This window comes from Crinia signifera, chromosome 7, assembly GCF_055691185.1.
Source record: "Crinia signifera chromosome 7, ASM5569118v1, whole genome shotgun sequence".
Lineage (NCBI taxonomy): Eukaryota > Metazoa > Chordata > Amphibia > Anura > Myobatrachidae > Crinia > Crinia signifera.
Window position 1 is genome coordinate 44,783,195 of NC_139223.1, and position 12,387 is coordinate 44,795,581.

The 12,387-nt window shown below is 46.4% G+C and overlaps 1 protein-coding gene across 3 annotated transcripts in view; it reads right to left on the reverse strand.

Annotated features, from left to right (window-relative positions):
- TTYH3 (tweety family member 3) overlaps nucleotides 1-7,947 on the reverse strand; it is a 97,602-nt gene extending 89,655 nt beyond the window's left edge. For 2 of the 3 annotated variants that reach the window (XM_083152958.1, XM_083152960.1), the window contains exon 1: nucleotides 7,534-7,947. In XM_083152958.1, the coding sequence (XP_083009084.1) occupies nucleotides 7,534-7,659 (126 nt within the window). In that variant the 5' untranslated portion in view covers nucleotides 7,660-7,947. The remainder of the gene's footprint in view (nucleotides 1-7,533) is intronic. The other variant, XM_083152959.1, reaches the window with a different exon arrangement.
- Between the last annotated feature and the right edge of the window lie 4,440 nt (nucleotides 7,948-12,387).

Here is a 12,387-nt window from a genome sequence, read left to right on the forward strand (position 1 = left end):
TTGACTAAAAAATTGTATGTCTAGAACAAACGATGTTACTATACAGGGGAGCAAACACATTTATATGGTTTCTCTGCAGGGTAAATACTAGCTGCTTTTGCATGCAGCTCGCAGATTTATTTATTGCAATTTAGATTTCAGTTTGAACAAACCCTGCCCAAATCTAACTCTCTCTGCCCCACCTGACGTGTGGCATGGTTTTACCCATTTGCACGCTTTTGTGCTTTGCTAACAAACTCTGGAGTGCCATGTTTCTAGCATGACATATCACACCAAATCACCTGGTAAGAATATATAATACCAATGGCACAGAAAAAAAAACCATCTGCAACGCCAGCAGTAGGTGTGTAGCTTAAACAAAACCACAAATCCCAAACACGAATAAAACAATGTGAAGTAGCTGGTTTTATTCAACTTAAAAATAAAGAAAAATAGACAGTTGGTGTAATGGTGAGCATTACTGCCTCACAGCACTAAGCTCATGTGTTCTAGTCCCAACATGACCCTACATGTGTGGAGTTTGTATAGTCTCCCTGTGCCTGTGTGGGTTTCCTTCGGGTACTTCGGTTTCCTCACGTATTCCAAAAAATATACTGGTAGGTTAATTAGCCCCCAACAAAATTAACCGTAGAATGTCTGTGTGTGCGTGTACAAGTGGTAGGGAATATAGATTGTAAGCTCCACTGGGGCAGGGACTGATAAATGTTAAATATTCTCTGGAAAATGCTGCGGAATATGTGTGCGCTATATAAATAACTGGTGAGAAGATAATAATAATAATAATAATAATAAACGTAGCTTTCCCACGCACCCCCTTTCCCATCCTAATTACATCACACCCTGTGGAATAAGAAAGACATTACACATACCACAGACTAGCAAGGAATGTAAGCAAGGCCACAGCTATGAGTCACAGCCCTCCCAGCTCTGGGATGCTAAACACATACTGCACTTCCATGCCGCATCTATATTTTATATCACATAAAGATAAGAGGAACAATGGGCTGTGCATTTGCACTGTATGGATGTTAATAATACATAGCCAGCATTCTCTCATAGACGAAGGACTGGAGAAAAAAAAAAACCCTTCAAATATTCTGCTGATTTGAAGCATAAAGCTATCAGCCGATAAATAAATCTGACATAAAAATTAAATACAACAATTCGCTGCAGCCTGGAGGAGTATGTCCTATAAATACAGCTTTTATTGCAGATAGCAGTAACACCACATTAGGCAGACCTCCTCCTACACGTATATCAGCGGAGAATCTTATGCTAGGCACACACACACAGCAACTGGCAGACACATGGCTGCACACATTGGCATATAATTCGTCCCAGATCCGCGGTCAAGCAGCCTGACCACTAATGACCACAGTGCGCAGGGGTCCCACGCTGCCGGCTAGTAACTAACCAATGTGGTCCACAGTTGACCACATTTTCCATTTGGCAGTGACTTGATCAGCCCTCCTTAACTACCATCTGCGCATTTAAACCCTGCATTTATATTGTACAACATATTTCAATTTCCACCCTAACATCTGACAACTTTACAGAAAGAGGAATCAGAGAGCAGGTTTTGGTCTATTCCATAGCGCAGGCATTTCCAAACGGTGGCCCTCCAGCTGTTGTGAAACTACACACCCCAGAATGCCTTGCCATAGTTTTAGCATTCCCTAATAGCAAATATGGGGCAAGGCATGATGGGACTTGTAGTTTCACAACAGCTGAAGGGCCATCATTTGGACATGCCTGCCATAGCGGGTATAGATCATACGATCGACCCAATCAAAGAACACATACGGGATCTACATTCATATTTAGCTAAAAGTTCCAGAACAGCACGTATTGGACAGGACAGTAACATAGCAAAGCATGAAGAATACACAGGCAATAAGGTAACATTGTGGAATACAGTACTAAGGGGGGTGATTCAGTTTGGTTTGCAAAGCACATTTGGTTTGCTAATGGACAAAACCATGTGCACTGCAGGTGGGGCAAATGTAACTTACAGAGAGAGTTAGATTTGGACAAGATATTTTGTTTCTGTGCAGGGTAAATACTGGCTGCTTTATTTTTACACTGTAGTTTATATTTCAGTTTGAACACACCCCACTCAAATGTAACTATCTGCACGTTTCATCTGGCCCACTTGCAGTGCAGCATGGTTTTGTCCAATATCAAACCACCCTGAATCACCCCCTATATGCCTGGAGACTGCACTGTACTGCTTTCTCCTTACTGGCTCAGGCTTACTGCTACAATCCAAAGACATAGCGGTAGGCTAATTGTCTTCTGTCTAACTCATCCCTGGTGTACGTCTGCGCGCCAGCTGTGAGCTCCACCGGGATGGGAACAGATATGCTTAAGTAAGAAGTTCTGACAGCACCTCCCCTAGGGGATATTTTGGTGGAATATGAAGGAAGATACTATAAATAAATGTCATCCGAAGAAGGAAAACCCTTATATGTGGTAAAGAACCCCCCAAAAAATATCATACCCATTACGTAAATCTCCGGAAATAATGAGAAACATTCATAACTTAAAAAAAAAAAGGCAGAGCAATTCTATTTGACTGCGAAAATAAAGAAGCACAATGGACCACTATCACCATGATATACATATATGCAAAAACCTTCAGCAGGCAACGTAAATGGCTCGTTAGCATGGAAGACTCAAAATTCTAACTAATTAATGCCTGTAGCAATATTTTTGCATTATAAAAAAATAAAAATAAAAAAGTGTATATATTATTTTGCATTCCTTATACAATAACATTAACTAAAGACAAAAATATAAAGGTGGGATGTAAAACATCTCTTTCACATCTGTTCCAACACAAAATTACAGAGCGGTTTCCTGTTGAAACACCGAAACTAGTTCCCAAGGTAACCGCTTCATGAACAATACCCCCATCTGGGAGGTAATACAGTGCCCACATATTTACTTTATTGCTGGACGCGTCCCTAGCACACCCAGCATGCGTGAGGAACACCTATATGCCCCAAGCAGTGCGCGTCGCTGCGGATCATCCAAAGGAAACGCCAGCCTTCACTTGTGTGCACTGTGCAAAGTGAGCCTAACCACTCATAAATCCCATCACTGTGAACACACATCCACCTGGCAAATAGGAATAAGTCTCCACATCCTGGGTACACGCCAGAGAGTCAATCTACGAATGATCTGACCACAATCTGCTAAACGGGGGATTTAATACCAGTAACTGCAAACTGGGGCCAGCAACTCTAATCACAAACTAAGCGAAGAAATACAAGGCAAGAGAGATCCACAGAAATGACAGCATGGTGGCCTGACTGCTCTGGGCCGTATTCACAGGCGACACCGCTCTCAGTGGTTGCTATAGTGGGGGGAAAAAAAAAAACTTAAATCCATTTTTATGCTCTGCAGCAGTGATGGGGATTAAGATACACTTTAGAGGTTGCATGGGCCTACAAAAGGGCAGCCTATTAGCCGCTCTCAGTGGGCCAAATTCAAAGGTGGATGTGATGCCAATGTTTTTGGATGTAAGCATGTGTACTGTGCATGCATTACTTCCGTCGGTCATTCTGAGCCTCAATGCGAGCGATGCGTGGCCAATCAGGCATCTTTTATACTTAAGTGGCAGGCTAGAGATGCAGCGCCACAAGCAGGCTGCCATTCACAGATCCAGTAGATCAGCTCTAGACGGTCGGTCACAATGAGACAGTACAGCAGACATTGCATGTAAAATTATCACCTCAACAAGCTTATTGTTCTTATAGGAAGTTGGATCATTTCTGCTGTCAAATTGTGAACAGTTTTTGTTGTGACTCTAATAACTTTACTCATCCCGGCTACCAAACATGGCCGTATCCAAGGAGGGGCGACAGGTGCAGTTGTCCCCACCCCTGAATCGTGCACACTGCTAGTACTAAAACCATGATTCAGATGTGTTTTCCCCACTACACACAGAGCCGATTCCATGCCAGTGCTGCCCCTGAAGTCACAGTCAGTCTCCCATGGGATTCCACAGACACCTCCTGATGGCATTTCAGTGATGTCCAGGAGCTGAGAGTTAGGCAGCACCATTTCTCTCAGTCTCAGCTCCTTCCTCAGCTGCGCCGGTAGTGGGCTTTGAGCTGTGTGGTGCCAGACCGCCCTACCGCTACCCCCCTGTGGTGCAGGCAGCAGCTGCAGCATTCAGGTGCCTGGAGTCCTGACCAAGTACCTATCTACTAATGCGTTTTATTAAAACAAACTTCAGTTATTATTACTAAATAGGTTATATAATATATATATACTATGGGTGTTATTCAAACCATGGGAAAATAGCATCTGCCGCCTATTCAATGCTGAGGTATCCAACAGGTATTGAAAGTCGGATTTGTTTTGTCCAGAACCGCCTTAAATGCTGTCTGATACGTCAGCATATAAGAGGTTCTCAACAAAACAAATCCGGCTTTCAGATCAATTGGATCTGTTTTGTCAGAAACTGCTGTGGATTGTCCAAATCACCAATATCTCGACAATACACGGTCATTTTAGTCGGCAAGTCCCCTTTTCGCCACTCGACAGGTAGAATATTGAATTCCGCCTGCCGAGAAACTGTCCAGCTGGGGAGAAAATATGACAGGATTCCGATGGATTCCAATATTTGGAACATTAGGGGACATTTTGTGTGATTTGGATTTTGGTTTTTCCAAAAATACTAGATCTACTTTCTTAAGGAATTGAACACAATCATACTACGGATTAATAAATTATACTTTATTTTTTTTTTTATAACCGCCATTATATCACTTTTATTGATAGGGGGCCCCCACAAGTTTGTTGTCCAAGGCCCCTACAGACCTTAAGCTGGCCCTACTCTCCACCAAAGAATCTATTCTATAATATAGGCTAGAAGAGGAAATCTGGATTTGTAATGTAAGTATACCCTTTATGTAAGGCTGTTAGTAACCAGAAGCAGATCGTCATCATCACCGTATCCCATCATGAGCTAAAAGGGTTCAGCACAGGCACCAATCACTCACTTTTGAGTTTTTAATAGATTGTAAGGTTCAGCAGTTCTCTGAGCATGACCTCACCAAGACAAATCACTGGCAAACTCATATAAACGCCAGCAAAAAGCTTAGCCCTGAACGAAGACTGGGACATCCGCTTACAAAATGACGCCATCTTTTAAAAGGCCACTTAAGCTGGTCACCCGCAGGCCAAGCTGGTCATGTGTTGCTATATGCAACTGCCTGGCAATTGTAGGGGAAGGGACAGCCCAATTTTGAATGAGAGATGCAACCTATATAAAGGATGTGGTCGACAGGTCAACACTAGGTTGAAAGGCCATAAGTTTACACATGAAATAGGTTGACATACCTTAGGTCAACATACACAATAGATCAACATGGAAAACACCTGAGAGTTTTTCATGTTTTTTCCAGAAAAAAAAAAAGAGAGTTTTTCATACTTTACCATCCAAGTGGACATAAAGTTAGATTATAATAGTGGGCTGAGTAGTGAGCGGACAGGGTACACTTCTATGGTGTCCATGTCGACCGACCTAAAAAAATGTGAAAAACCCATGTCGGCATATTGCTTGTGTTGACCTTTTTTCAAGTGTTAACCTATGACCTGTAAACCAATAATGGTCAACCTATGGACGGTCGATCTTATTAGTGTTGACACAATCACCCATACCCGTATATAACTCCATTCCTCAGGGTGGGCTGTGCGGAAATGAATAAAAACAAATGCTGTTGGGTCATTCTCCGTGTCAACATGTGGGGGTCATTGGCCAAACAAGGGGGTGAATGCTGAGCTATATAGCTGGGCACACATACAATTTGGTGGGGATGAACACAGAGTTGTACATTGGTAAATCAATGGTGGCATCCAATATTATACTGCACATGTAAAGCACTCAGCCATCAATAGCAAAAATTTTGCCCCAAACACTAAGACAGACAGCTGGTTTCCATGGCGCAAGAGTGAAGTCAACATACAACAAGCTTTATTTGGCTGACAGACATTTTCTAATGGATATTTCTGCTGGGCGAATTTGCACTGTACACGCAGGGAAGAGCAAGGTACATGGAAAGTATACTGCCCTATGGCCCATCTCATTATTGTTTGGCGCTACAGTACTTCCAGCTCTGAATCAGTTACCTGTAGCTGACAGACCTGAAGGCTCTACTTAGGACACTAATAAATAATCAGTATGTGGAAGTTTCCTCTCATGGCTGTGTTCCCAGACAATGCTACTTTCGGTCCTGCAACGGCCAGAAACAGAACACAAACGTCTGCAGAAACAGATAGCAAAGCTCTATACGAAATACAATTAAACATGGAAACATGTATTAGTATATGCTTTTTCATTCCTAATTAAGGCTTTGCACCCATTAACAGTCTGTTGCTTCAGCTACAGCGCATGCAAACGGATGCAGAGATGAAGATTGCTGCTACAATTTCTGTCTATGCCTCAGGCAGCTCAGCAATCTCAGCCCCCATATCCTGCACTTTATCTCTCCCTGTTTCCAAACAAAACCTAACCAAGAAACCAGATGTGCTAAAAGGGACAGGAGATGCAGGCGTTAACCCTTTCAGCGCGAGGCCTACAATCAGGCCTAGTTAACAATCATTCATGTCCACAGTAAAAAGATGCATACCAGTACCATAGGCTTTATATATGTATTTTTATCCTATTTATTTCCAAACACAGGAAACAGTACATCCACCATGCAGCCATAGAACATCACAGCCCTGATTCTGTACCAGGCAGCATACTGTCACAGCAAATTAAGGACAGCTGGAGAGAGGGGTGGAAAAAAAAAATAACACTGAATGGGTTTGGTACAAAAAAAAAATATATGTGTAATAAAACATGATTTTAGACGGGAAAGGAGACCTACACAATGCATAGTTCCAACGTCGGCCATTTTTACAGAAACCCACAAATATGAAACATTTATTTTCACATTTTGTATGGGCAACAGAACTTCCCATTATTACCTACACAGGGAGACCTTGAAAGAACCGGGTTATGCAAAAGATAATAACGTTCCACTAATAATATTCCCATATTATTTTGCAGCAGGTAATGACAAGAACGCTGGCAGGTATTGTGTGATGTGGGCTGATGTCAGGGATATAGTTACATGTATTATTATTATTATTATTATTATTATCAGCAGCAATCAGAAGGTGAGTTATTGTGCCCAGCTAGTAGTTACCCAATATGAGGGGTCAAGTACTGGTCCATTCACCCCTACCTGGGGAGCTACCTCCATGTACAATGTCCTCATAGGGGGAGGCTCTACCAGTGCATCCTAATTTGACATGATCTCATCGGGTACAGATGGAATGTAGGGCACAGGCTGGGAGATAGGGCCAGGGCTTTAAGCATGCATCATATGTAGATAGATAGATAGATAGATAGATAGATAGATATTACATAGATAGATATTACATAGATAGATAGATTGCAGGGGAAGCGATGGGGACCCTGCAGGGGGTGCAGCGACATGCAGCCCCCAGGTGACCCGCTGACAGGTGTCTCACCTGCTGGTAATCGGAGTCCTCTGGCTGGAAGTCCCCGCTGAGGGTCTCCCATTTCAGGTTGAGGTGGGGCAGTCGGTGCAGGAGGGTCACCCACCATGGCGGGGTGTAGCTCATGGCAGCAGCCATGTTTCTGGGCTCACGCCGGCGGTCCACCTCTCATGGGGTAATCCACTCCTCAGGCTCGCTCAAACAGCCCCATTCTCCGGGCTTGTTACCCGCACCAAGCCCCGGGGGCGATTGTACCCCGATATTCACCCGCTCATCCTCGGCCCGTGGGATCGTATGGCCGGTGCCCGACGCTGCCCAAGGAGCCTCCTGTCTATGCCAACGCCGCCTCCCCCCCGACCAACGCTGCCCAGCTCCGGCTCTTTGTTCCCTGAGACTCGGTCTCTCTCTTTCTGTGCCAGACTCCCACCCTCCTGAATTCGGGGCTATGGCCGGCCCCTTTCCCCGCCCAACCTCGGCCAGGCCCCGCCGTATTACCGCCCACATCAGCCTGACCCCGCCCTCTGGCGGTCCTACCTCGTGCTGGCACCGCCCCTTCACTATTTTACACGTTTGACCCCGCCTTCTCTCCAAACTTCCATAGCCTTGCCCCGCCCATCACCCGCTCAACCTCCGCCCCCCGGTCCCTCACACCCGCCCGGGGCGGCCGCCCCTCATTCTGTAGCCCGCCGCCCTCCTCCCCGCCCCTCTCTCCCCCAGCTGACTTACAGCCGAGCTCCGTGTATGTACATTGTGGTTATCCCCCTTATTAGAGCCATGGCTGTAAGCAATGACATCACTTCCCAGGCTTACCATATACAACAGTGACATCACATCCCTATACGGATGAGGCATATCATATATAAAGGTAACATAACATCCCAGGCTTACCATATATAACAATTACATCACATCCCCATATGGATGAGGAGTCTCATATATAAAGTGACATCGCATCCCAGGCTTATAAGGTAAAACAGTGACATCACATCCCAGGTTTATAAGGTGCGACAGAGAATGCTACACACCTGAGCATTGCTAAGACAAGAGAGGTTTTTATTATAACATTTATATTAAATGTAGAGTCATGTCTCCAGCAGAGGCGGAACTACCAATGATGCAGCAGCGGGTGAATTGCACCTGGGCTCGAGGACTTATGGGCCCACTCAGTGGCGTAACTACTGTAAGACAGCCCCAGCAGCCGCTTGGGGGGGGGGGGGGGGGGGGGAAGCAGCAGCAGGGTCTGTGTGGGCGCCGGCACCCGCTTGACGCACTGAGGATGCCTGCCACTGCCCAGTGACTGAACACTGGACACGAGTCAGCTGCAGCGCGGGTGGAGCCATGGCAGAGATGACAAATTCCCCCACTGATTCAATTGACTGTACACAGAGCCGGCTATTGGCTACTGTGTACAGGATGGGCGGGCGGATGGGCGTGCTAGGGTGGCCTGGGATGCGTCGGAGCCAAGGGAAGCAGCAGTGTATGTCTCTCTTCCTCTCTCCTGCTTTAGTTTCTCCGTTATACGTGTGACGTCATCACGTCACACACTGGGGAAACATGCTGGAGAGGAGCCTGGAGGGGGAGAGGGGAGGTTGCGCCACACACTTTTTGGCAGGGGGGAAGCATAATTTATAGTTACACCACTGGGCCCACTGCTGCCACCCACTGCTGTATGGCATATTGTGTTACTGGGTTGGGGTGGAGGAGGGTAGCACAAATTGTATTTTGCACCTGGGCTAACAAGTGCCAACACTGGTTGCAGGTACAGTGGACCAGGGGGCTAGTTATAAAAGAGAAACTGCAGGGACATACGGCAATTCTGGCCAGTAGCCCATAAGCATGAACTCACCGAGTTGCCAGCCCTTTGGGTCCCTGGCAAGGATGTAGCCTTGGTCACCCAGACTCAAGGTTTCCAGGCGCAGATGCACTAAATATTCCGTACCTAAAGAAACAAAAAAAAAAAATACAAACTGCCAGCGCCGCTGAGGAAGGAGCTGAGACTTAAGCTGTCTACACACGCTTAGATTTTTCCGTTTTCGATTCGATTTTGCTTATAGAAGCAAAATCGAATCCACATTGAATGGTTTTTAGGACACTTTTGATCTTCATTCGATTCGATGCACGCTCCCGTTATCTCAAAATCGAAAAGAAAAAAAGACTGTGCATCCAAGGAAATCTCAAATTCGATCCAGTAAATCGAATGAGTACATTGTGCCTACACTGTGAAATCGAAATCGAATGCAAAAGGACAGATCTAATGCCAAATTGAATGGGAAGATCTAATACCAGATCTAATAGAAAATCGAATCTAACATCGAATCAAAAGCAAATCGATGTGTGTGTACAGGGCTTAAGTGAAATGGCGCCGCTCCACTCTTAGCTCCTGAACGTCATAGAAATCACAGCAGCCACGGCAGTGACTGTGAAATCCCGCAAGAGGCTGATGGTGACTTCAGCAGCACCGCAGCTGGTGTGTGTGTGTGTGTGTGTGTGTGTGTGTGTGTGTGTGTGTGGTGGGGAAATCGGAGCCATGGCTGAATCATGCTGTGCTCCCATTTCAGTACCAGTGATGTGCATGATTCAGGGGGAGAGTGTGGGCGCCCCTCCTTGGATTTGGCCATGGAGGTTGCTTCGAGATGGTAGGGAAGTTTGGACGCCGCGGGGTCTGCAGAAGCTAATGCCTGTCTGCATTGAGTCCCGCTGCTCCTCCTGTAAAATGGCCGCCCACTTCACAGCAGACAGTTAAGGTTGCTAGAGGAGGCAGCGACCTCCTCTTGCATCCTAAATAATGGTCTGCTGTAAGGTGGCGGCCATTTTGGATGTGACATACAGTGGATGAAACCATTTTGTGTCCCCAAATATTTTTTTTTCCGATCAAAGAACATCAAAGGGACTTTGGGAGTGTGGGTAGGTCCGTGTGATGTCATGATGTCACACGGTAGTTGCGCAATGCTCCTCTGGGAATGTTTTGGATATCTTTGTGGGGCCCTTTGGGACCTGCTGGGCCCTAGGTAGGCGCCTAGGTTGCCTTGTGGAAAATCCTCCACTGCACATTTGAGCAGACAGGTAGGTAGATGTGACACAGTTTGGAAGACAGGTAGGTAGATGTAACAGAGTTGGGCAGGTGGATGTGACACAGTTGGAAAGACGAGTAAGTGGATGTGACACAGTCGGGCAGACAGATAACAAGTAGTGATGCCGTAGGGCAGGTGGCGGTGACCCATGACAGCTGCTGCCCCTGGGATGCAGCGCCGCTAAAAGACAGCAGGGGAGAGCTGGTCAGCAGATATCATCATACAGTACACACTGTATATGTTGTATGTTAAACTGGGAATACTGGGCAGATGCAGTGCCAACATTTCTCCCACCTCTGCGGCGAGCCCCGCGGGGGTCGGCGGAACGCGTCCTCCGGACCTTTTCATACCCATATTATCCACGTCGGCGTGGAGTTCGTTTTATATACTGTGGTGAGCGACGCCTGCCACCGAACCCGAATCGTGGCGAGCACTGCAAGCCCCGTGAATGGACGCGGAAAACAAGTAAAGTAATCCATGTCCGCTTGCCACGCTTCGGGCTCAGTGGCTCTCTACACTATATAAAGTCAACTCCACGCCGACGTGGATAGTGGGGGTATGAAAAGGTCGGGAGGATGCGTTCAGTCACTGCTCGCCACGCTTCGGGGTGGCGTGGATAGTAGGGGGTTCCTAAAAATCACATTGCATGTCATTGCAGTGTAGTAAAGTTAATGGCATCGCACCCCAAAAAAATCGAGTGCAATCGCATGCAATTTTGCGTCAGGTGCAATGGCATGCGATGCGATAAGCCTGGGGCGAGAGAGCAGTAAATTACTTAGGAAGATTGCATCGCACGCATCGTATGGCACTAAAATGGGACATGGGATGCAATGCGATTTCCTTACGCAGAATAGTCCACTAAGCAAATTGCTTAGTGGGCGCCCTGGTACTACTTAAGTAACATAGCATGTGCGGAAAGATTTAGATATGGCAGGGTTGCCTACCCTCCCGGTATGGCCGGGAGGGTCCCAAAAATCGGGTCCCGCTCCTGGCCCCCCGTAAAGGACGGCAACCCTCCCGCATTGTCCTGCATCTCCAGCAGACTACACGGACGGACGGACGGATGGACGGGGGAACTCATCCATGGGTCAAATGACGCGATCGCGTCATTTAAACCCTGCTCCCTGCAGTACCAATGCAGAAAATACCAACATTGCACGGGGGATGGGGGGGGGGGTTCGTGACTAAAATGATGCGATCGCTATAACCACGCCCCTAAACTTCTCATGACTCCGCCCCCGCACCGGCCCTTTTTCTCCCGGATTTGGCCCCGCCCCTTGCCATACTGAGCTGGCTGCCCTCTCCCGCAGAGGGCAGCCAGAAAGTCGGTAGCCATGAGATATGGGTGTGTCATTTTTAGGTGTTAACCATTAGTGGTGGGCCTGATCACTGTGTGAACACTGCAGGCACATCCACCAGTGTTTAGCAGCAAGAGGTTTTTAAACTCCATTGCAAAGGAATACAGATGGAGCCTGGTTTCTCCAGAAGCCTTGTCTTATTGCCTCAGAAGCCACTAGGGTAAAAGTGTTGATTTGGGGAGAAAATCAGGCAAGGCAGAAATGTTAAGCTGAAGAATGTAATATGCATTTTAGTCTCTCTCATGAAAAAATGTTAAAGTAACAATAATTTCCAGAGTGACAGGAAGAATAAACATGCCTGTCTACTCCACAGTCCAGCCAGCAATTACTAGGTAATGCATTGCACAATACAGGAGCTGCTTCATCTCCACATGTCTGCACTGTATATATACATACAGCTAATAACATACAGTATATCACATAGCTATAAGCTCTGC